Genomic DNA, 26,189 nt, shown 5'->3' with positions numbered 1-26,189 from the left:
GAGGGGACAATGTATGAATTGATAAAATTATACACAGCAAGAATACACCCGGTTCCTCCTTGACATAATGTGTAAGGTAGTTTCTTAACCCTCAATAGACACCACTTGATATCTCTCTCTCTCTCTCTCTCTCTCTCTCTCTCTCTGAGCTGGCTGAGTAGAGGCAATGGGAAGATCATTTAGATGCTTCAGGTTTGGTTTGTAGGGCTATCTAGCAGCCAGCACACATCTTAACACACATGAACCATTGGGATTATATTACTAATCAGGTAACATAAGTTTCAAAATAGAGGGTGACTTTCCAATTTTTTTTATATATTTTGCTTTAAAGTGAAGTTTTTCAATAAATGTAAGCGTAGCGACAAGGGAAAATTCTATCTGAATCAGTATTTGCCTAGATTCCACATATTGTTCAAGGCTGTCAAGTATGTTTGTAAAAATAAACAAAAATTTAAGAGTAGTGTATCTTTGATTGTACATGGATTTTTTATTTATTTTCAATATTATCATTGTTTCTTTATCACTGTTTCTTGTTAGAATGCATATTTCATTTCAGAGCATAAGAAAAAGTGGATTAATTCAAGCATGGGATATGGATGCTGGTTATATTATTTCTACATTATATGTGGGTGAAATGGTAAGTAATATATTAAAATATAAAGTGAATATTATAAATTTAACCTTATATTATTTTCAGTATAGTACAATATCTCATGTAAGTAAGCTGCATTGTTCAACCAGTTAGTCCAGTTAGCAGAATTATAACAGTGTTGGCAAAGATATTGAGTGCTATTCATTGGTATCTTTTGATCTCCTTTTGTGTACTGGTGATACATTTGCACATCTTCAGTCCACAGAGATCTCTTCTGAATTCAAAGGTAAGGCAAGGTAAGCAGCAGACATTATAAATCTATTGCAGGATGGAAGCCTCCTTAACAATTCATGTTGAGGGAAATGGACCATAATCTTCCATGCTGGTCCAGTGTGGGTTGGCAGAATCGACCATATTTAGCAGTCAGGGCTTGAACCCCGGTCTACTCAAAGAGCAGGTGCTACTGCACTCTCACTCCTGACCACTCGGCCATGGAGGCCGGGTGGTCAAAAGTTGGAGTGGAGTGCAGGTTTATATCTACTGTAAGCACCTGTATCACTTGATAATTTATACGCATTCTATACATTTTTATCTACTGCCACAACTCTTATCAGTTCATCTGACATCTGTTTAGATCTATGCTTTGAAATGTATTTCTTACTTGGTAAAAAAAAAGCCTAGTACCTTCTGCAATTACTTCCTTGAATGCTTCCCATTTAGAATTTGCTGTTAGTAACATCAACAGTTGGTCTCACTGTACAGAATTAAAAAATTGTCTGAGACCACTGTAATCACCTTTACAAAAGCAAAAGCCCTTCCCTTTACTCTTGATGGTAGTTACATTTTTAAGTAAATCCAATGGCCGACCGGGCTAGCCGAGTGGGTAAAGTACCTGCCCGGCAACCCAAAGGTCGCGGGTTCGATTCCCGCCTCGGGCTTGGATCAAAGTACTGCAAAAACCTTGGGAGGTGCAATATGGCCACAGAAGCCGATGCGCCAACAACTACCAAATCAAAAAATCAAAATCAAGTAAATCCAACATCAGTACACTGTGATCACTGCCATATTGTGGTTCTTTTATGTGCAGGTTCTTATTGTATGAAGAATTGCTGCTGATGATCAGATCAAGAGTATTGCTTTCTCTTTTTGCCTCTCTAACATACTGCTATAGGAAACAGTCATCCAATAAATCTGAAAAAGTTTTACCCACTGTTAGATATTCTGATTTACTGGCCTACTGTGTTTCTCTTATGGGCCTCTGTAGCTGAGTGGTCAAGAGCAGGGGTGCAGTAGTACACACTCTTTGAGTAGACTGGGGTTCAAGCCCCTGACTGCTAAATACAGTCAATCTGCCAACCCGCATTGGACCGGCATGGCAGATTTGGTCCATTTTCCTTAACATGAAGTACCTGTATTGAGGAGGCTTCCATCCTGCAGTAGATTTGATAATGGCTGCAGGGTTTTTTTTTTTTCTGTTTCTCTTAATGATATTATGAATGGAGTAACTGTATAAATTGAATGGAGTAACTGCATAAATTTGTTGTCTACCTGTTAGATCTCATCAAAAATCAAGTAAGTATTACGTATCTGTTGGATAAATGGTTGTTGTTGGATGTTTATTTATGTTTAACAGGGACTGTTTTAAGAACAGTATGGGAGTGTTCAGTTTTGAGAATATTGGAGTTTTACAAATGATGCAAAAAAGCAAGCTTATACAAAGGGTACTAGGAAAGTTTTGCAATATGACGCAACAATGAATCACAGGAAGCTGCTTGTTGCTGCATGTTGAGACATGTTCATACGTGCATAGTAGCCGCCGCGCCAAGTCGATGGGCTCAGTTATTCATTAGTAGTGAGAGTGTAAAGTGCTTGCGATGGCATCGTGGTCACGAAATGAGATAAGGACAGTTTTGCGGTATAATTTTGTGCGTGGTTTAACCATAGACCAGTGCTTAGAAGAAATGACTCATGCACTAGATGATGATTGTCCACATCGTACAACGATATTCAGGTGGTATAGAGAATTCCAAAGGGGAAATTTCACTCTGGAGGATTCTGAGAGGCCGGGAAGGCCACGAACGTCAGTTACGGAGGAAAACGTTACTGCTGTGAGGAAAATGCTTGACGAAAACAGGCGAGTGACCTACCAACAGATAGAGGATACTTTGGGCCTAAATGCACCAGCAATTCGTTCGATTCTGCAAGATCATTTGCACGTGAAGAAACTTTGTTCTCTCTGGGTGCCGCATCAACTGACTGAAGAGCAGATGACATGACGTGTGACTTGGTGCCGGGAGATGTTAAAAAAGTTTGATAAGGGACAATCTCGGTATGTGAACAACATCGTGACAGGTGACGAGACTTGGCTGTACTATTACGATCTGCCGACCAAGGCTCAAAACAAAGTTTGGGTCTTTGATGATGACGACACACCCGTAATTGTCAGAAAATCCCGATCTGTAAAGAAGAAAATGATAGCTGTATTTTTCAAATCGAGTGGAATTGTGGAACGTGTCGTTTTGGACACGCAGAAGACAGTCACAGCTAAGTGGTATACTGAACAATGCCTGCCTAAAGTCATTGGATCTATGAAGAACCTGCGGCAAAAGTCAAGAATGGACACCTGGTACCTCCATCACGATAATGCTGCAGCTCACCGCGCCAAAGCCTGCACCGAATATTTGACCACGACAGGACTGAAACTTCTCGAGCACCCTCCCTACAGTCCAGACCTTGCTCCCCGCGACTTTGCACTGTTCCCGCATGTGAAAATGAAGCTAAAAGGGAGGCGGTTTTCCAGTGATGAGGACCTTCTACGGGCTTGGGACAACGAGTGTGCTTTACTCCCTAGTGAAACTTGGCAGAACTGGTTTAAAGATTGGTTTCGGAGGATGGAGAGGTGTATTGAATGTAGAGGAAATTACTTTGAAAAAATTAAATAAACAAAGCTGTATTGCAAAACTTTCCTAGTACCCTTTGTATTTATATAGCATCAGCCAAAAAAAATGATAACACTACTTTTCATATTACCTGTCTATCACCCTCTAATAGTTCATATAGTTCTTCCTTGAATTTATTCAAACTATCCACTTTCACAACACCAGATGCAAGTCTGTTCTGACAATCAACTTCCTGCTGGCTGAATGCAAATTTCTGCACATCTTTGCTGCAAGCATCTTTTCCCAATTTGAATTGTGCTTCCTCATGTGTGTAGTCTGCATGAGACAGGATGCCATCAACATTGAACTTACTCAGTCTATTCAAAGCCTTAAACACCTCAATCAGATCTCTTTGCAGGGGTCAAGTCTCTAGATGCTGCAGTTTGCAGAACTGAGGACTTTCCTGGTTACAGCACCCTTTTGTTCTTCTCATAGTCTTCTTTGCACCCATTCCAACAGATCTACATTCTTCCTAAGCTGAGGCCTCCTGACCTATATGCAGTGTGTGAGATGTGGCCTAACCATCTTTTATACAGTGGGATAATCACCTTTTTCTTGCTGGAAAATTCCTGTATATTCTGGACAAAACCTTGTGATGTTTCTTACCAGCTCATCTGCACTGTTCAGTGAACTTCATGTCTGACTGTGTGATTACCCAGGTCATTTTCATTCTCCACTACACCCTAAGTGTGATACCATGCAATTGGTATATTATTCTGGGATTGCTTCTACCTGTACGTAGTGCCTTTCCATTTGTTAATATTAAACTTTTATTGCCACTTCTCAGCCCACTGCCTAATTTTGCCAGATCCTTTTGGAGTAGCGTACCATGATTACTGCTATTAACCACCCTACCAACCTTTGTTTAATCTTCCAACTTAGACATTAAGTTTGATATGCCTTCCTCACTATCATTAATAAATATAGAAAACATTATTTTTGCTGCATGAACTTTTGCTTAAGTTTATGATTATATTTTGTGTGTTAATGTTCAACTGAAAAATAATTTAATTTCCAAAGAAAGTTATATGGTTGATAACTTAGAGAAAATTGCTGTGTTGTGATTAGAGTAAGATATAGTATTTTTATGACTTTGATAAGTTAGAGAAAATTCTTTTATCATTCTGTAACTTTGTTAGACTAAGGGCTGCTATTGGTGATTTCAAGTTTTCATATCTTTCTATAGGATCAAAGGTAAATTTAAGGGTATTGAAAACTTTATATATATAGTGGATTGCAGTTATTTGGGACACATCAGGACTAGTGCATTTTGGACCGATTAAGTGCCTGCTCCAATTATGCGAAGTTTCACGTAAATACTGTAGTTAAAAATACAGTGGAATCCCACTTAACGATTGATTCTCTGTACAATCGTATCATGTTACGATGGACTTACCATAGTAAAGTACCATTCACTATATGATATGTAGTAAGTGCCGGTCATTGCGATCACGTTTGTGAATTGAATTTTAATTCTATTAAATAGTGATTCTAATAAGCAAAATTAGGAGGAATATTATCCACAGGCTATAAAAGTAAAGATATATTTAAGCACAAATTTATACTTTATTACCTTACCAATTAAAAAATTAAATGATATATGAAAATCGGAAGAATATTTTCCACAGGTTAGTAAAATAAAAATATATTTGCGCTTACATGCATAGCTTAATTAATATGTACTGTAATATATGTACATGCTAATTAGTTGATATTTCTGTTCACTGACATTTGGGGAAGGGGTTAAAATTTAAAACAGTAAAAAAGATAAGCAATCAATAACAAGGAACACGGCTTGCACAAATTGCAACTAACACGATATGCGCAAGTGAGAATGAAATAACAAGTTATGAAGCTTAAAAAATAGGAATGAAGAGAAGATTCTGAAAATTTATTTATGTTATTTACATATTTGAAGATTTCATGGAAGGGAAGGAATAGCAGTGCGTAGCACACGCTTCTTGATTAGACCGAGGTTCGAGCCCGTCACCACCAAATACAGAGGATGCAGAAAGGTCAGGGAATGACCACCGCATATCCCGGAACAATATGGCCTTAGTTGCTAATGCTCCTAAAAACCAAATAACTAACTAACTAACTAACTAACTAATTCATGGAAGGGGAAACACATTTCACCATAATAATGTAAAAACCCACAGAATTCCAGCTGTCAATATTATCTCAAATTTAATACGATCAAGTTTACTATCCATTTATAATTGATTGCACTAACAGAAAGCCCAATAAACTGGAAACTGCTAATTGTTTTATTGTTGTGACCTCTAGAAATCCGACTGGACCACATGGTATGGTTGGAAACAGTCGTAGGGTAATCTTGAGTGCAGTGGTCTCCTGCCCCGATTAAACGTCATGTTGTCCCAATTAAGCGGAGAAAACCTGGCTATTTTCTCAATTAGGTTCTGTTCTTTAAAATTTGTCCCAAATAAATGGCTGCCCTGATTAACTGGTGGCCCAAATATCTGGAATCCACTGTACTTGTATGATTTTGAAATTTTGTAATGTAGCTGTACTGTGAAATGTTATGCTGAATGGAATGGGGTTATTCTGAACATGTTTGTGTGCATTTATTCACCACCCACTAAATACTACCTCGCCTTTATGTAGCATAATATGTGCCTCCATGCCTAGACATATTTGAGATGATTATAGTAGAAATTGTGCAAGAATTTGTTTTTTGTTTATTTTAAGTCGTCCTGAAATCTTTATTTCCCAACTATTTTGGGTAGGTGCAGTTATTAAAAACGTGTTCACAACAGTTACTTGTGTCTTAACTATCCCTCGGCCTGGTTGTGGCTATTGGTCTTAGTGATCTGCCTGTTGAGGTTCTAAAGAGTTGGTTCTTGACACTACTAACACCGTTATAATCTTATTGCTGGGTCTAGCTCTGTAAGTTTGTGTACAATTTGAAGGCAGTAAATATGAAACTTCAAAAGTTGTACAGGAATTTTTAATCTTTTGTAGGACAATCTTTACTAAGCTCCAGTACTTGACTGGATTAGTCCTTATCATTGGCACTGTCTGTCTCACAGAAATGACCCATAAGAAAACACATTATCAGTTTGTTCAGAAATGAGCAGTCTGAAAATGTCTGCCTGTGTAGATTTTGACATTCCACATAGGAATGACGAATAATGTTCAATAGCAAACTTGCATTCCTCATATGAATAATTCATTTTTGCTATGAAATGGTTTACAAAGTGGAGGTTTAAGGTTATGCACATTGCACTGACTGTTAGAATTGTATTGCAGATGCATAATCTTTGTATTGTTTTGTATTTTTCTAGGAGAAAGGTAGGTTGATATTATGAGTTATGCAACTTTACAACATTTGTGTCACAATTCATTATTGATATTAATATTACTATTTAGTCTGGCTAATAGAAATTATAAATTAGTGTTTGTTATTATTTTAAAATTCCCCAAATTTTTCTGTATTATCTGCCCAGTAATATTGTTATTTACTTTTTTCTTTGTTTTACCTCTTTCTGTCTGTTACTCTTTTAAGGCCGATAGCTTTGCATCTAATCCATTGTGCTGCTGTATAGCTGTTGGTTCCACCTTGGGCTATGTGTACTTTATAGATGCATCTAATATTCATCAGTTAAATGTGGCATATGTAGTTCGGCCATATAATGAATCTGTGCAATATTTAAAGTAAGATTATCCTTCATTGTTTGTAATTTTAAAATTATTATTTCTCTATCTTGTGTCTATAAGCCATTAACTTTTCCTTTTTTCCCATTTTTTTTGTAATTTAAATTCATTAAACAGAGTTGTAGCCCCAGTGCAGATAATGGAAAAAAAAAACATTAGGAAAAGGAATAATTGGAATAGTGACTTAAAGGGAAAAAAAAAAAAGTGTATGTGCATATATATATATATATATATATATATACAGGGTGTCTCAAAAATATTGGTACAAATGTTTAGAGGAGGTAGGTAACATCTGAAGGAATGTGAATTGCATAGGAACCCATAACCGGAAACGTCACCGTAAGTCGATAGACGGCGCTGTTCATCAGTTCGCAAGAGGGAAAATTTCTGGTTTTCTCATTGAAGCAGTAGTCGCCGCACGAAGAGCATGCATTGATATACGAACTGTGAGCTGGCAGACATGCACCTAGTGTATGGATTAGCAGAGGGCAATGGACAAGCCGCTCAACGAATTTATGGAGAACGCTTCCCAGACAGACATGTACCGGACCACTGTTTGTTTGCACGTGTGCATCAAAATTTGTGCGATTATGGGTCATTTAGAGGTAACAGGAGTAGTGCGGGCAGACCATGTTCGACGTGAACTTCCGCCATGGAAGAAAGTGTTTTGAATGCCGTCCAGAATAATCCTACTACCAGCACATGTGCCATTGCCTCTGCCTTAGGAGTGTCTCGTTGCAGTGTACAGCATGTCTGGCATGATGATTCCTTAGACCCTTTTCATCTCCAAAGGGTTCAGTTACTTCTCCCCCAAGATCATCCTGCATGTGTGGCTTTTGCACAGTAGTTTCTCCAAGAAAGTGTTCAAGACTTGAATTTTCCAGCCTATGTTTTGTTAACAGATGAGGCTTATTTCACTCGGGGAGGCTTATTCAACCAGCACAGTGCTCATGTGTGGGCTCACGTCAACCCACACCATGTGCGCCCCCGTGTGGCACAACATCACTTCGTAATAAATGTGGGCAGGTATGGTTGGTGACTTCTTGGTCAGCCCATACCTGTTACCATCCCGCATGAACTCTGCTAAATATCGGATCTTTCTTGCACAAGTTCTACCAGGGTTACTTGACGATGTTCCAGCAAATGTGACGCAACATTTGGTTTCAACATGACGGGGCACCTGCCCATTATGGAAAGTGTGTTCGTGACCATTTGAACAGACGTTTTGGGCGTCGATGGATTGGCCGTGGTGGACCTGTTGCCTGGCCCCACGCTCACCTGATTTATCGAGCCTTGATTTCTTTCTATGGTGGGCCCTCAAATCTATCATGTATGAATCGCCTGTGGAGACGGAAATGGATCTCGTGGCGAGACTCGTCTACGCTGCTGCTACTGTCAAAGAAACTCTAGGTGTGTTCGACCGTGTCCGCCAATCCATGCTGCATCGGCATCACGCATGCATTGCGTCTCATGGTGCATCTGTTGTAACATCATGAAATGCATCCATCTCATACTCCATTGTTAATATTATGTCAAATAAATGTTTGCCACTAATAATTACTGTCTTGTGTCATTTCTGCTTCTTGTGCCTCTGCTACTACTTTCCCGTGGCGTTTCCGGTTATGGGTTCCTATGCGATTCACATTCCTTTAGATGTTACCTACCTCCCCTAAACGTTTGTACCAATATTTTCGAGACACCCTGTATACACATATACACGCTGAAAATGGTGCAACTCATAATTTTACTCTTTAATTTTATTTCTTTTTAATTAACACTATATTTGATAATAAAAACAAATAATATCTTTAGTAACAACAGTTTTTATTGAAAAAAAAATTTTCATGACTGACTCATTTCAGTTGCTCAGCAGTACAAAGAGGCCGAAATTGAAGCTGAAATCGAAGCTTTATAGAAAAGCAACACAAGAGTGGCTCTATAATACACTTTGTACAGATGATTGAACTGTAAAGAATTTTTTACTGCTGTACTTCTCCAATTAAAAATTAACTAATGATGCAAATTGAAAGTAAATACCATATTTATAAAATACACAAAGCACATTTGCTAGAAAGTTTAGTATGAGGTGCACAGACAAAAGTTTCTGGACTGGCTGCATCGAGTGCTAACAACACAGTATAAGAGTGTGCTATTAGATAATTCCACTGAACTAATGTGCTCTGAGTTAGTGTGGAAGTTTTGTGCCAATAGGATGTTTTGCTTTTGTGTACAGTTGGTATTTTAATGTGTTTCTGTAGAGTGTGTATTGTGAATTTTTTAACCAAGTAAGGTGGCAAATGTTCAGAAATAGTGAATTTGCATCAAGTTTTGTCATAAACTTGGGAAAACAGCATTGGATACTTTGGAGTTTTGGGAAAGTGCTTAAACAAGCATTTGGTGGTAATGCTGTGGATATAATAACTTTTCAATACTATTTGCATCTCCAAGATGGCCAAAGTTTGGTTGAGGATCTGAGCACTTAGGTTGACCATCATCAAGTTGGACTGATGAAAATGTTGAAAAATTGTATTAAGTCATCTATCAGGACATATGATATTTATAACATTCTAGACCTATCATATGGTATGTGCCAATGTACTTTAACTGAAAATTTTACACATGAGATGGAATGCTGAAAAATTTGTGCTCCATTTGCTGATTGACAAACAGAAATAGAATTTGCTTTCCAAAGTAATAGGTGATGAAAGTTGGGTTTATGGTTATCCAGAAACAAAGTAGCAGTCCTCCTAGTGGAAAAGTCCATCATCTCCACATCCAAAAAAGGCAAGGCAAGTCAGATAGTCATTAGAAACGTTAAGTGCATGCTGATTATTTTCTTCAACAATGAGGAAATTATTCATTGGGAGTTCCTTCTGCCAGGTGAAACTGTAAATCACCACTGCATCATGATCCTAAGACATTTGAAGGAGGAGGAGGAGGAAGATGTCAGGAGAAAACACCTAGATATACAGTGCACTCGGGATTGGCTTTTGCATCACGACAACGTGTCAGTCCATATGGCTTTGTCAGTTCAGCAATTTTTAGAGAAGAACAAAATGGCAATGGTTCCACACCCCTATTCACCATGTAGGGAGGGAGATGTACAGGTAGCCAGGGAAGCAGATTAGCTGAAAAATATCAGTAAGCTAGTAGCAAGGGAATGCAATGTAGAATGAATAAATGAATGAAAATGAAAGAGGGAATGATTAGGCTGGGCACTGAGTGAAAGAGTGAATTGGAAATTATGGTAAAAGAGAATAAATGTCAGTTTTGGTGAAAGAAAGAGTGACCCAGCACAAGGGAAAGAGAGAGTCAATGAGTGTTATGGTGAATGAGAATGAGTGGAAGAGCAAATGTAATTGGCCAAAAGAATACAAAGTTAATAATAACTTACATTACTTTATATATACTAACAAACCAAACACTATCACTACATTCACCCCTGGCCTGCAAAAAACTTGTAGCTAGGCCTGCACCACGATTGAAGAATAACAGTAAGTTGAGGTGCCCAGAGAGTGCAGTGCAGTGCAGAAAGCAAGAGTCGAACAAATGAAATGAAAGCCAGAAGAACAAATGAGAGAGTGTGTGTGTGTGAAAAAAAAGAACACAAACCATAAATGTTACAGTTAAGTACACACTAACCCTAGTTTTAATCTTTTATATTCTTGCTTATTTAGCTGAACTGTTAGGCATTAGTATTTAAATGTATATTACACACCATTGCATCCCCTCCCTGGTGTGTGAGAAAAAGATGAATGATTGAGTGAAAGAAAAAAAAAATAAATAATAATATATATAACTTAACAGAAAAAAAAAAAATATATATATATACTATAAAATATAAGAAAAAAGCATAAAAATAGAATGCAAGCAGAGTGAGAATGCAGATTATGAATGAAATAAATGTGTCTCTCTCCCACCCCACACTGCCAGCTAACATATCCTACCCCCAGAGCAGGATGGGCAGTTTGACCATTCTACTGGAATCGCCACAACAAGCCATTTGGCGATCTGAACTGGGTACTCAAACCCAGTTCCCTTTAAAACCCCATCCCCAGGCAGAGGAGGGAGGAGATGGGTTTCTGTCTCCTCCTCCTCCCTGCCTCCCCTTCACTTAGTGGGGCTCGTCCCCTTTGACCTCTTTGGTGATGCCTAATTTATCATCTCCATCCTTCTATCTTTCTCCCCCGGTCTTCACTCTCGCCCCCCACTCTAACTAAACCGACCGTGTATGCCCCTAACAATGCAACCAAATTCTAATCAATGTCTAAATTCTCCTGCTTTCTCATAAATCTCTTTCGCCGACCGGGCTAGCCGAGTGGGTAAAGTACCTGCCCGGCAACCCAAAGGTCGCGGGTTCGATTCCCGCCTCGGGCTTGGATCAAAGTACTGCAAAAACCTTGGGAGGTGCAATATGGCCACAGAAGCCGATGCGCCAACAACTACCAAATCAAAAAAAAAAAAAAAAAATCTCTTTCGGCCTTTCCAAATTCTAGTGTTCATTCCCCCCCCCCCCTTTTTTTTTATAGAGGCCTTGCCACTGTAATCCTCGGAAAATAGGTGGCCAGGCCTGCCAGAGTACTTAAAAAATCTACTGGGTGCCTGTCTTGCCTCCTCATGGCAAAGTCTGTGGGGGGTCCCAATAGGGGCCCAACTACTAAATGGTCAGAGAAACAGCAGAACATAACACTACTCAACAAACCACTCTCCACACACTTTTTAAATCACTGGCCTCCATAGAGTTAGCATTAGCATTAGTAGAGGCATATGATGCAAGAAAGCAAGTTTATGCAGCATCAGCCAAAAAAAAACCCCTCCATTCATTCTGAAATGCCTGTCCAGCTCAGCCTTAAATTTATTTAGGCTATTAGCTTCCACAACAAAAGATGGAAGCCTGTTCCACCAATCAACTACCTGTTCGCTAAAGGCAAATTTCCACACATCTATTCTACAACTATCTTTCCTCAATTTTAAACTGTGCCCCCTTAGGTTCTTAGTCTGAGCAAGAGGAAGAATTCCATCAGCATTCAGCTTGCTCAACTCACTCAAACCTCAATCAGATCACCTCGCAGGTGCCTACTCTCCAGGCACTACAATTTGCAGAACTTAAGCCTTTTTTGGTAAGAACACCCCTTTGTTCCCCCTCACCAATCTTGTTGCCCTTCTTTGTAATCATTCCAGCACCTCCACATCCTTCCTAAAATGAGACCTCCAGACCTGTACACAGCACTCTAGGTGTGACCTGACCATTGCCTTGTATAACAAGGTAATGACCTCCCTGTCCTTGCTAGCAAAATTCCTGTATATCATTGACAAGACTCCATGACCTACCCTGGCAGCCCATCTGCACAGCTCAGCGAACTTCATATTTGACTGCACAATTACCCCCAGGTGTCTTTCACTTTCCACTTCCTTGAGTGTAGTACCACACAGTTGGTACGTTTCTCTTCAATTATTGCTACCCATATGCAGTACTTTGCATTTTTCAATGTTAAACTTCAGTTGCCACTTCTCAGCCCATTTTGCCAACTTATCTAGATCCATTTGGAGTAGCACGCTGTCTTTACTGTCGTTAACAACCCTGCCAACCTTTGTATCATCTGCAAACTTTAGATATTTAACCTGATATACCGTCATCAATATCATTAATAAATATACAAAACAATAATGGACCCAACACCGAACCCTGAGGAACTCCACAAATAACATTTGTCTATGAAGAGCAGTGTCCATTGATTACCACTCTCTGTTGTCTCCCGCTCAACCATTGCTTTATCCATTGTAGCAACTTAGCCTTAATGCCATACCTCTCCAGTTTGTACAGCAGTCTTCCATGTGCAAGAGTATCAAAAGCTTTCCCGAAATCCAAGTATATGATATCAAAATTATTTTTGACATTCAGTTCCTTTGTGACCACATCATGGTATCCAATCAAATTCGTTAGACAAGACCTCCCTTTAACAAACTCATGCTGTGTCTTAACTATTACTGCAGTCTTGCCTAGATGATCCTGCAATGCTTCTTTAACCAGTGATTCCATTATTTTCCTTGGAACACAAGTTAAACTACAGGTCTGTAGTTATTTGTGTCACCTTTAGAACCCCCCCCTTTGTGAATTGGTGATACATTTGCACACTTGCAGTCCATGGGGATCTCTCCTGAGTCTAAGAAAGCTCTCATAATTATGGCTAAGGGTTTTTTTTGCTTTCTTTGCTGCCTCCTTTAATATAACTGGATAGATCCCATCCACAGAGGGCTCTGACTCTCTTTAAAAATTACAGCTGTGAATTACAGGCTCTGAAAAAGCGATAAGTGTTTGCCTTTTTATTTACCTAATTGTTATTTTATATTGTACTTTATACGTAGTCTTATAGTTATAGTTATGCTGGTTATTTTTAATTTAGATAAAGAGTTTTTGTTGATTACTACTTAATATACGTAAAACTGTTATTTCATTCAAATCTTGCAGCCATTGTTTTTGTATAGAGTGGTAGGGAATTCAAATTTTTAATTGTGTTAGCTAGGTAGCTCTAACGTATAATTATATAGCATAATACACATCACTGTTTCTATTAGATAGCGTAGTATTGGCATTTAATTAATTAAATTTATTGATCTTATTAATTTAAAATATCATGCCCCAGACTAGAGCAGCAAAGCAACGGGCAAAAATGGTAGGAGTGCTGTAACTTGGGGGAGAACTGAGGGGGGCGATTCCCCAATGCATCACAGCCTGAAAAAATGTTCAACTTGTGAAATGTTTACTGAATTCTCTGGAACATGATATTGCCATGGGGGATGTCTTTGTGTGTGCGTGTAAGGAGTGTAAGGAAATCAAGCGACAACTCAGCGTTGTTATGAGCCTATATGAGAGCTTCAAGGACAGGGTCGATGCCCTCGAAGGATCTAAATTGAGGGGCCCATCAGCCTCTCAGCTGCCCACATCAACACCAGAGCTTGCACTTTTTCATTGCACGACACAGCGGAAACCCCCAAGTTAGAATGCGCTGGTTCCACAGGAACTATTAGTTGTTGGTGACTCTATTGTCAGGGAAACGGGGAACATGCTTTGTAAAACGGATAGGTGGAACAGGACCAGAGTATGTCTGCCAGGGGCAAAGGTTGATGTCGTTGTAGAGCGGATATCATCTTTTAAGGGCACAAATGGTGATATAGTTGTACACGTTGGCACTAATGATATTAAGAGTAGGAGACTGACAGAATTACTAAACAAGTACAGGTCACCGTTGAACTAAAGCCGTAAATTAGGGTTGAATTTGAAAGTGTCTGCAATTCTGCCCAGACACGATAGGAGGGAGTATATGATGAGAGCCTTGTCTATCAATTTGGCCCTGGAAAGATTGTGCAAGGCTCAAGGGGTAGAATTTTTTTCAGGGGGGTCTGTACTTGTTCACAGAGAGACTGCTTCTACAGGGATGGGATACACTTAAATAGAAAGGGTGCAAGAATATTTGCTGATGCTATCGAGGCAGTGTTAGGTGGGAAGGAAAACTGCTAGCTTGGGGGGATTCACAGACTAAACGATGAAAAATAGTAGCCACAGGCAGAGGGGAAGGTGATTCTTGCACAACTTCTATTAGAATAAGTAACAATCTGGAGTGAGGGGTGTTGGGGGTTTCAGGGACGGATGGCAGTCATCGTGAAATAGGTGAGTATATGGGATGTGTTAGGGTGAATAGGAATAGGTGCATGTATGCTTGCATGTATACCAATGCTAGAGGTATAGTAAATAAATTTGATGAATTTGAAGTGTTGATCAAGATATCAAATGCAGATATTGTTGGGATAGCAGAGACGTCGTGTCACCCAGATATAAGGAATGCAGAACTGGAATTTGGGGAGTGCAATGTGTCAGAAAGGATAGACAGGATAGGAAGGGAGGAGGTGTTATGCTGTTAATTAAGAAAAACATAAAATCAAAAGAAGTGCACCGTTGATATAGAGGAATGCACTGTTGAGCCAGGTTGGTGTGGCATAGGCACTGTGAAAGCAAAAATAAGAGTAGGAGTGTGTTATAGGCCTAATGAGTACAATGAACAATTGCACAGAGAAATAGAGTGGGCTAGTAAATCAGAGTTTCGTATAATGGGGGATTTTAACTTCCCATATATTGACTGGAACTCGTGGGTTGGTCACTCACACATTGGTCAGACTTTTGTGGATTTATTGGATCAGCAGTATGTTCGAGAGGCAACCAGAGAGAGTAATACTCTTGATCTGGTTATCAGCAGTGATCATTCTTGTATTAAGAATTTGCAGATAAAGGAACCACTAGGTGGCAGTGATCACTGATGTTGGATTTACTTAAAGATATAATTACCATCAGGGCTAAAGGAAAGGGTTTTTGCTTCCGTAAAGGTGAGTACAGTGGTCTCAGACAGTTTTTAAATTCTGTACAGTGGGATCAACTGACGATGTTACCAACAGTAAATTCTAAGTGGGAAGCATTCAAGGAATTAATCGTGGATGCTACTAAAAGTTTCGTACCTATTAAGAAATATTGTTCAAGGTTTAGGCCTAAATGGTTATCAAATGAACTAATGAGACTCGTAACAGAGAAGAAAAATGCATGGGATGCATATAAATTATCAAGTGACTCAGAAGCCTATGGTAGATATAAGCTAGTCTGTAATCAGGTCACAAAGGAGGTTAGGCAGGCGAAGGCAGATTATGAGAAATCCTTGGCAAAAGATGCTAAGAAAAACAGCAAGGATTTCTTTACTTATATAAACTCTAAAAGTAAGGATGAATCTGATTGGTCCACTTGACATTGATGGTTCGACTGCTGATGATCCTGCTCAGATAGCAAACAAACTGAATGAGTATTTTGCATCTACATTCACACATGAGGAATTATTAAATTTTAAAATGGCAGAAGGTTATCAAATTGTAGCAGGGTACTTAAATGATTTTGTAATAACTGAGAGCAAAATGGAGGAGAAATTGTTGAAGTTAAACATAAGAAAAGCATCTGGGGTGAATGGGATCTATCCAGTTATATTAAAGGAGGTGGCAAAGCAACTAAACAAACCCTTAGCCATAATTATGAGAGCATCCTTGCACTCAGGGAAGGTTCCCACGGACTGGAGATGTGCAAATGTATCCCCAATTCACAAAGGGGGATCGAAGGGTGACACGAGTAATTACCGACCAGTTGGATTAACTTCTGTTCCGGGTAATATAATGGAGTAATCAGTTAAAGATGCATTGCAGGTTCATCTAGACAAGACTGCAGCAATAATTCAGACACAGCATGTGTTTCTTAAGGGAAAGTCTTGTCTGACAAATTTGATTGGTTATTATGATGTGGTTACAAAGGAACTGGATGCAAAAAATAATTTTGATATCATATTTTTGGATTTCAGGAAGGCTTTTGACACTGTTGCGCCTGGAAGACTATTATAGAAATTAGAGCAGAATGTTATTAAGGGTAAGTTGCTACAATGGATAAAAGGATGGTTAAGTGGGAGAAGACAGAGGGTGGTAATCAATGGGTGCTACTCTTCTTGAAGTAATGTTATTAGTGGTGAGTCCCACAGGGTTCGGTGTTGGGTCCACTGTTGTTTTGTATATTTATCAATGATATTGATGAAGGTATATCAGGCTTAGTGTCGAAGATTGCAAATGATACAAAGGTTGGCAGGGTTGTTAATGACAGTAATGGCAGTGTGCTACTGCAACAGGATCTAAATAATTTGGGAAGATGGGCTAAGAAGTGACAACTTCAGTTTAACCTTGACAAATGCAAAGTACTGCATATGGGTAGAAGTAAAACCAGAGAAAAGTACCAACTGTATGGTTCTACACTTAAGATAGTAGAAAATGAAAAAGACCCGAGAGTAATTGTGCAGTCAGATAAGAAGTTTTCTGAACAATGCTGACAGGCTGCCAGGGCACGTCATGGGTTTTTTGTCAATGATATATAGGAATTTTGCTAGCAGGGAAAAGGAGGTGATTGTTCCTCTGTATAAGGCAATGGTCAGGCCACATCTTGAGGACTGTGTACAGGTTTGGAGGCCTCATTTTAAGAAGGATGTAGAGATGCTTGAACGTGTACAGAGAAGGGCAACAAGATAGGTGAGGGGAATGAAGGGGTCCTCTTACCAACAACGATTTCAGTTGTGCAAATTGCAGCATCTGGAGACTAGGCACCTGCAAAGTGATCTGATTGAGGTGTATAAGGCCTTGAATGGGTTGAGCACGCTGAATTCTGATGGGATCCTTCCAATTGTTCAGATTACGAACCTATCATCATCATCATCAGCCATTTTCAATCCACTGCAGGATGAAGGCCTCTCCAGCAGCTTTCCAGTTCCTACTGTTTTGAGCACTGGCCATCCATTTACTTCCCAAAAACTCATGAATTTCATCTATCCATCTCCGCTTTGTCTTCCAGGTTTTCTTCTAGCTCCTCTTGGATGATATTATTCTGTTATTTTCTTAGTCCATCTGTCATCATGTCTTCGAGCTATGTGTCCTGCCCAAGACCATTTTAGTTCTTTAGTTTTGATAAGAATGTCCTTTAGTTGAGTTTGCTGCCTAATCCATGTGTTTCTCTTCTTATCTAACAGTCTGATTCCCAATATAATTCGTTCCATTCTTCGCTGTGTAGTTCTCAGCTTCTCTTCCATTCTTTTGGTGAGTGCCAAAGTTTCACTTCCATAAGTCATGGTGGGGAGTATACATTGATTCATTATTTTACGTTTCAGACAAAGTGGGATATTGCTCTTCAGTATGTGACTATATTTCCTGAATGCTATCCATCCAAAATTTATTCTTCTATTGACTTCCAGCCATTTATCATTATTACAGCTAATAACTTGTCCCAGATAAGTATATGACTCCACCTTTTCAATTACTGCTCCTTCAATCATTATTTCCCTTTCCGTGGCATACTTGTTCATCATTACTTTTGTTTTAGCCATATTTATCTTTAGTCCAAAATCCTTACTAACTGTGCATAACTGATTAAGATTTTCCTGTAATTCTTTGGGATCGTGGCTTATGACCACAATGTCATCTGCAAATCATAAATGGTTTAGGTACTCTCCGTTCACATTGACTCCTTTCTGCGACCACTCTAATCTTCTGAAAGCTTCCTCAAGGGCAGCAGTAACCAGCTTCAGAGATATTGTGTCTCCTTGTCGAACTCCTTTCTCGATTTTAAATTTGCTACTGTCTTTGTCTAGTCTAATAAAGGAGGTAGCACTCTCATATATTTTCTTCAAAATCATAATATATGGGGTATTTATGCCTTGTCTTTCCAGTGCCGGAAACATTGCTCCATTGATCCATAGTTGAGAATCCTGTCCTAAAGCCAGCTTGCTCTTTCAGTTGATTCTCATCAAGTATTCTTTCTAATCTGTTAGTAATGACCCTTGTGAACAACTTGTAGATGTGGGATAACAAGCTAATTGGTCTATAATTTCCAATTTCTGATTTATCTCCTTTCTTATGCAGCAAAACTATGATTGCATTATTCCACTGCTTAGGTGTCACACCTTTTCTAATGCACTTTGTGAACAGCCTTGCCAGTTTTTGTGTTATGTCTCTTCCTCCGAATTTTAACAACTCTACTATAACTTCATCTTCCCCCGGTGCTTTCTGATTCTTCATTTTCTTCAATGCATGTTCTACCTCATCAGGAAGAATATCGGGTATGTCGTATGTGTTGCTACTTTGCAATCCATCTTCCCCACTGCTGGTATCATTCCCTCGCTCCTTGTATAATTCTCTATAGTAGTCTTCTGCTATTTGAATTATGCCTTCTCTGCTGTTTATAAGTACACCATTGCTATTCTTCAGTTTCAGTATCATTTGTCTTTCTGTATTACTGCTCATGGCTGCTGATTTAAATCCTTTGTTTTCCCTTAATGCTTGTTCTACTTTTCTTGTGTTAAATCTTCTTATGTCCTCTCTGAGTCTCTTTCTAATGGCTTTGCATAACTCAGTATACTCAATTTTCTCCCTGTCAGTGTTTTTCTTGCTCTTCAGTTGTCGTCTTCGGTTCATCATGACAAGTGTTTCTTGACTAATTTTTTCTTCTTTGGATTTCTGTTTCCGTATAGGTTTCTTGGGCTTTATCACTTTCAGAAAGTTGTAGTATTCCTCGTCGATATCTTGGTCCTGAGCAGTCTGCAGAAGCTCAAACTTGTTCTTAAGTTCCAGTACATACTGCTTTTTCTCCTCCTCTGTTATCTCAAAGACCTTTGTATTATTTACTCGAGTCAGTTTTTTCCTTTCCTTTCCTACATCTATTTCAAGTGTACATTTTATCATTCTGTGATCACTTCCAACATTTACCTTATTCAGGACGGTAACATCATTCACAATATATCTTCTGTTAGTGAGGATGAAGTCGATTTCATTAGTTGTTAATCCATTTGGACTCTTCCATGTCCACTTTCTGTTCACCCTTTTCTTGAAAAAAGTGTTCATTACTGACAATCCTTGAGATTCTGCAAATTTCACAAGTGTTTCACCTCTTTTATTTCTTTCACCAATTCCAAAATTTCCTATAGTTCCTCTTTCTGCGCTGTTTTGTCTTTTTCCAACCATAGCATTGAAGTCCCCCCCCATAATAATAGTGTAGCGGGTTTTCTGTTCGTATGGAAGACTCTCAATTTCGGTGTACATTTCTTCAACCTCTTCATCATCATGACTCGATGTTGGTGCATAAATCATTATAATCTTTAGCTTGTACCTCTTAGAAATCTTGAGTATTAGTCTTGACACCCTTGGTGATGTACTTTTGAATTCCAAAATGTTGTTTTTAATATCTTTATGGACCAGAAACCCAACTCCACCTTCACTCCTTTCATTGTTTCCATTGGTGTACAGCAGATTTCCACTTGATAAACTTATAAGTGATTCATTTCTTCTTCTTGTTTCAGCCAAACCGATGATATTCCCCTTACGAATCTAATAGGGCATAAATTCAAATTAAGAAAAAACAGATGTAGAATAGATGTGCGGAAATTTGCCTTTAGACAGCGGGTGGTTAATTGCTCGAACAAACTTCCATCTGTCATTGTGGAAGTTGATAGGTTGAATAAATTTAAGGAGGAACTGGACAGGCATTTGGTGGGAATGGTGTGATTTTTTTTTTTTTTTTTTTTGGCTGATGCTGCATAAGCTCATACATACACTTGCTTTCTTGCATCACATGCCACTAGTACTACTACTACCACCCCAGGTGCCTTCCTTATGTTTAACTTCAACAATTTCTCCTCCACATTGCTCTCAGTTATTACGAAATCACTTAGCTCCCTGTTAGCGTTTGATAAACTTCTGGCACTCCCCTCATTGAAAATACTCATTCAGTTGATCAGCTACCTGATCATGATCATCAGTAGTCAAGCCATCTATGTTAAGTGGTCCAATCTGATTCATCCCTTTCCTTCTAGAGTTTAAACAAGCAAAGAACTCGTTGCTGTTTTTTCTTTTCTTTCTTTCTTTTTTTTTTATGTAAACCCCAATCACGAGAGGTATTAGAACCTATAGTACTTAGTACCGTGCTTAGGTTGGAGGTTGAGAAGATGAAAGAAGATATTTGTTGATATTGGACTTGAACTTCTGTAGACTGTAATTTTCAGGAAATACGTATGAAGGAAGGTTGTTCCAGAAAACGGCAGTTGAATGAATAAACAAGGAAAATGAAAAGTTGGTTCTGTGAATTTGAAGTTGTACGGTAAATGGATGTTGACTGATGGCTGCACGTGTTTCGACTATTTTGAAAGACAGAGTGGGAATTATAGAAGCCATTTCAGAAGAACAGTGCCCATGGAAATATCTCATAGAAATATTGTCTATGAGACAGCGAGTAGAGAGACTCTGTTAGAGATGAATCATTAATTAACCTAATTGCCCTTTTCTGAATTTGAATCAAGAAGCCTGAGAGAAGTTTTGGGGGCACCACCCCAGATTTGAGAACAATATTCCATGGTAGGGGGGATTTCCGATTTATACAGAGTGAGCAGCTGTTTGGAAGAAAAGTAATGCCGAGAGCGAAAGAGAAAAACCAAGTTTTTTAGATGCAGAGGAAGCAATATTTGTAATGTGCTTGTGCCAAGAGAGATTAGAAGTCATGGTAATCCCCAAAAGAGATATTATTTTGCCTAGAAATTGGAGTGTCACCAAGTATAAACATAGGAGCAGAAGAATCCTTTTTGCGAGTTATAAGACAAGACTGAGATTTAGAAGGATTGAAATCAACTAAGTTGTTTTTGCCCCATTGGAGAATTACCCGAAGATCCGCATTTAAGGAATTAGTAGCAGATTTTCGAGAAGTTGAAGCTGATTAAGCAGGGCAAGATTTCTCAAAATGGAAAGTGGAATGCAATGTGCTATCATCGGCAAAACTATGGATAGGATTTTCAGTCAATGGAAGAAGGTCATTAATATACAAGAGGAAAAGAGTGGGGGAAAGAACTGAACCTTTTGAGATACCGGCATTAGTGGAGAAGTTAGAAGACAGAGAGCCATCTACCATCACCCTCAGTGAGCGATCAGAGAGAAAACTGGATAACCAATTACAAAAAACAGTTGGCAAACCATAAGATGGATGTTTGTTTAGAAGACCTTTATGCCAAACACGATCGAAAGCCTTTGAGATGTCAAGAGCAACTACTTGTGTCTCACCGAACCTTTCCATTGAATTAGTCCATAAATGGGTAACATAAGCCAGAATGTCACCAGTGGATCGGCACTGACGGAATCCATACTGGCGATCGTTGATAAGATGGAAGGTGTCTAGGTAGTTTAAGAGTTGGCGGTTAATTGATTTCTCCATTACTTTAGAAAGAGTAGAAGTAATTGCAATCTGACAATAATTGGATGGGAGTGATTTGTCACCCTTTTTTAGGAACTGGCTGGATATGAGCAAATTTCCAAGCAGAAGGAAAACACCTTTGTAATAAGAAAGTGAAAAAAGGTGGAAAAGAATAGGAGAAGTTCAGGAGCACTGGTTGTGAGAACAAATGGAGAAATACCATCGGGACCTGGAGCTTTCTTATTATCAAGATTCGTCAAAACCCTTCTGACATCCTTTTGATGGAAGACCACAGGAGGCATTGAATGGAGCATGTTGGGAATGGTGGGAGGTGTTTTACCAAGATCATTAATACATGAGTTGGAAGAAAAATGGGATGCTAGCAGGTCAGTTTTATCCTTGGCTGAAGTGACAACAGAACCATGTGGTTTGGACAGAGTTGGGAGCAGAGATGGGCAAAAGTTGCAGCCAATAGCTTTGGCAAGAGACCAGAATGCTCGGCTATCATTAGGGCAAGAAGCAAGTTTTCTACTCTTAGCGTGTTCAAACTCTAGTTTGGACTGATTAATAACTGCATTACAATTGTTGCAAGCTTTGGTGTAGGCAGAAACTGTAGAATTAGAAACAAGCCAATTACGATATACAACGTTCTTCTTTTGATGAACAGCCTTAGCACATTTATTGGAAAAGCAAGGTTTAGATAAAGGACAAGATTTTAAAGTGGAGTGTGGGATAAAGGATTCCATTCCTGCAAGAATAATTTCACCGACACGATCTGAGCAAACGTTGAAATCAGAAGTTTTGAAATGGTAATCCGACCAAGGAAAAGAAGAAAAGAAATCTCGCAGGTCATCCCATTTTGCATTTTTGTAATGCCAAGCAACACGGGGTTGGGAATGGACATGAGATAAAGGCTCCATTGGAGAAGAGACAATCACCAAGTTGTGATCTGAAGTGCCTAAAGGATCTCTCAATTGGGCCTTGTACTTAGAAGGGTTGTTTGTGAGAAAAAGATCAAGCATGTTGGCTGTATTATTACAATTGTACGGTATTCTTGTAGGTAAATGAAAAATCTGTGCAAGGTCATTAGCCTCAGCTTCTCGACCAGCTGGAGTTATGAACATTAAAATCATCAAGGAAAATTACCTCACTGTTAGGAAAGTTGGACTGGAGAAAGTTGCAAAGAGAGGAAGTCAAAGAGCTCCAAGTAATTAGTGGAGTTGGGAGAACGGTAGAGACAACAGATGAATTTGACACAATGAGGTAGAGAGATTTTAAGCCAGAGAAGATCGAAGAGAGGAGATTCCAAATTACCAAGTCTCTTACAGGGAATATCAGAATGGACATACGCACAAGTACCACCTTTGAGGTGAAAGGAATCATGCAGCGAATAATTTTGGCATCTGAGATGAGCAGTAGTTGTATCAACCGATAACTAAGATTCTGTCAGAAAAAGTACATGGGTTTGGCATTCTTTGCATCCTTTGCCAAAGATTTCTCGTAATCTGCCTTCCCTTGCCTAACCTCCTTTATGACTTGATTACAGACTAGTTTATATCTGCCATAGGCATCTTGTCACCTAACACTGCCTCGATAGCATCAGCAAATATTCTTGCACCCTTTCTATTTAAGTATACCCCATCCTTGTAGAAGAAGTCTCTTCTGTTAACAAGTACAGACCAGGCTGAAAAAAATTCTACCCCTTGAGCCTTGCACAATCTCTCCAGGGCTAAATCGATTGACAAGGTTCTCATCATATACTCCATCCTGTCATGTCTGTGCAGAATTGCAGACACTTTCACATTCAACCCTAACTTGCGACTTTTTTTCAGCATTGACCTGTACTTGTTGAGTAAATCTGCAGATCTCTTACTCTTAATGCCATTAGTTCCAATGTGTACAACGACAACAACATCACCTTTTGTGCCCTTAAAAGATGACATTAAGTTCTGTGTCACAAGTACAAAGAATACAACGTGGAAATAGGCGAAACCCCTGGTGCTGCCAACAACTAACACACTTTACGCTTTACCCCTATTCTCCTGACCTATTCTCCTGATATGTTGGACTATGTGGAGTGAGTTTGTGCAATTTTGAAGTCTTGTAAAAATGAACAGTTTGTATATAAATGTCTTTGAATATTACTTGCTCTTATTTTGACTTGAATGTCTAGCAGAGTGAAATTATTGCCAACATTCTAAGATTTTAGAATGTGAAAAAATCTTGACAAAATCATGAAAAAAAAATGAGAAAAATTAAAAGAAGCTCATTATTACTTTTTTTTATTCAATAATATCTCCACATCTATTTATGTAACCTATGATTTAGTTTCTTCAACGTTTAAATCGTAAATCAGAGAATATATTTGAAAGTGATGTAAGCCTGTATCAGAGAACTGTGCTATCAGGTGTGAGTTTTACTTCCAGTTTTCAAAGCTATTTTCCATGTACCATCTCTTAAATTTTATCTACAGTTATCTGGAAACTAACATATAGCAGCACCAACTTGAATATTTCTAGACAATTTGTCCATAAAAAAAAGAAAGCTTTTTTCTTAATACTTTTTCTTATGATTTAATTATATTTGTTCATGAGCTAACACAAAACGAAGCACAAATGAAGAATGGAGCAAATATTAATTTTAACAAGCTTCAACCATTTCACAAGTGAGTTTATGGGCTGTATAATAGAGTTTTAAATCATAAAAGTATATAATAAACCTTTTGAATCAGGCAAGTCAGATATTTAAAAATGAATTTTGAATTTTACAAAATTCACACCCATTTCAAACGTTAATTCTTTTTGATCATCTTTCAGATGCGGTAAGTATAAAAGGGTGTAGTGTAGCAGTAGTAGAGGCATGTGATGCAAGAAAGAAAGCTTATGTAGCATCAGCAAAACAAAAAAAAAACCATTTCACACATCCATTCCCTCTAAACATTTGACCAGTTCCTTCCTGAATTTATGTCAACTGTAAATTTCCAAAACTACAGATCAAAGTTTGTTCCAGTAATCAACTATCCCCTGGCTAAAGGCAAATTTCCACACATCTATTCTTCAACTGTTTTTTTTTTTTTTTTTTTTCAATTTGAATTTATGCCTCCTCAAGTTTGTAATCTGAGCAAGAGGAAAAATCCCATCAGAATTGAGCCTGCTCAACCCAATCAAGGCCTTATACACCTCAATCAGATAACCTCGCAGGTGCCTAGTCTCCAGATGCTGCAATTCGCTGAATTTAAGGCTTTCTTGATAAGAGGATCCCGTTATTCCCCTCACTGATCTAGTAGCCCTTCTCTGTACTCACTCAAGCAACTCTTACATCCTTCCTTAAATGAGGCTCCAGACCTGTATGTAGTACTCAAGGCATGGCCTGACCATTGCCTTATACAAAAGGATAAAAATGACCTCCTTTTTCCTACTAGCAAAATTCCTGTATATCATTGAAAACACCCCATGACCTGTTCTGGCAGCCTGTCTGCATTGCTCAGAAAACTTCATATCTGACTGCGCAGTTACTCCAAGATCTTTTTCATTTTCTACCACCCTAAGTGTAGTATCACAGAGTTAGTATGTTTCTCTGAGGTTACTTCTACACATATGCAGTACCTTGCATTTGTCAATGTTAAACTTCAGTTGCCACTTTTCAGGCAATCTGCCCAAATTTTCTAGATCCTGTTGCAGTTGCACACTGCCATTACTGCCATTAGCAACTCTGCCAATATTTGTATCATCTACATACTTGGACTTAAGCCTGATATACCTTTATCAGTATCATTGATAAATATACAAAACAACAGCAGGCCCAGCACTGAACCCTGGGGGACTAATAACATTAGTCCATGAAGAGCATCCATTGATTACCACTCTCTGTCTTCTCCCACTCAACCACCCTTCTATCCATTGTAGCAACTTGCCCTTAATGCTATACTGTTCCAATTTGTACCAGTAGTCTTCCATGCACATAAGTATCAAAAGCTTTCCTGAAATCCAAGTATATGATATCAAAATTATTTTTTGCATCGAGTTCCTTTTTGACAACTTTGTAATCCATTATAGGTAGGATGTGGATCATAGAATCCAATCAAATTTGTCAGACAAGATTTTCCCTTAACAAACACATGCTGTGTCTGAATTATTACTGCAGTCTTGTCTAGATGATCCTGCAGTGCTTTTTTTAACCAGTAACTACATTA

General features: G+C 38.7%; 1 protein-coding gene across 1 annotated transcript in view; it reads left to right on the top strand.

The window, feature by feature from the left end:
- Positions 1 to 538: 538 nt before the first annotated feature.
- LOC150089626 (cilia- and flagella-associated protein 43-like) overlaps positions 539 to 26,189 on the top strand; it is a 204,059-nt gene continuing 178,408 nt past the window's right edge. Inside the window, exons 1-2 of the mRNA XM_090390056.1 lie at positions 539 to 637; positions 7,058 to 7,206. Of these exons, the coding sequence (XP_090246182.1) occupies positions 539 to 637; positions 7,058 to 7,206 (248 nt within the window). The remainder of the gene's footprint in view (positions 638 to 7,057; positions 7,207 to 26,189) is intronic.

This window comes from Mastigoproctus giganteus, chromosome 2, assembly GCF_048544385.1.
Source record: "Mastigoproctus giganteus isolate SK-2022 chromosome 2, ASM4854438v1, whole genome shotgun sequence".
Lineage (NCBI taxonomy): Eukaryota > Metazoa > Arthropoda > Arachnida > Uropygi > Thelyphonidae > Mastigoproctus > Mastigoproctus giganteus.
The sequence above is the reverse complement of the archived record's forward strand: the minus strand, read 5'-3'. Positions and strand labels throughout refer to the sequence as shown.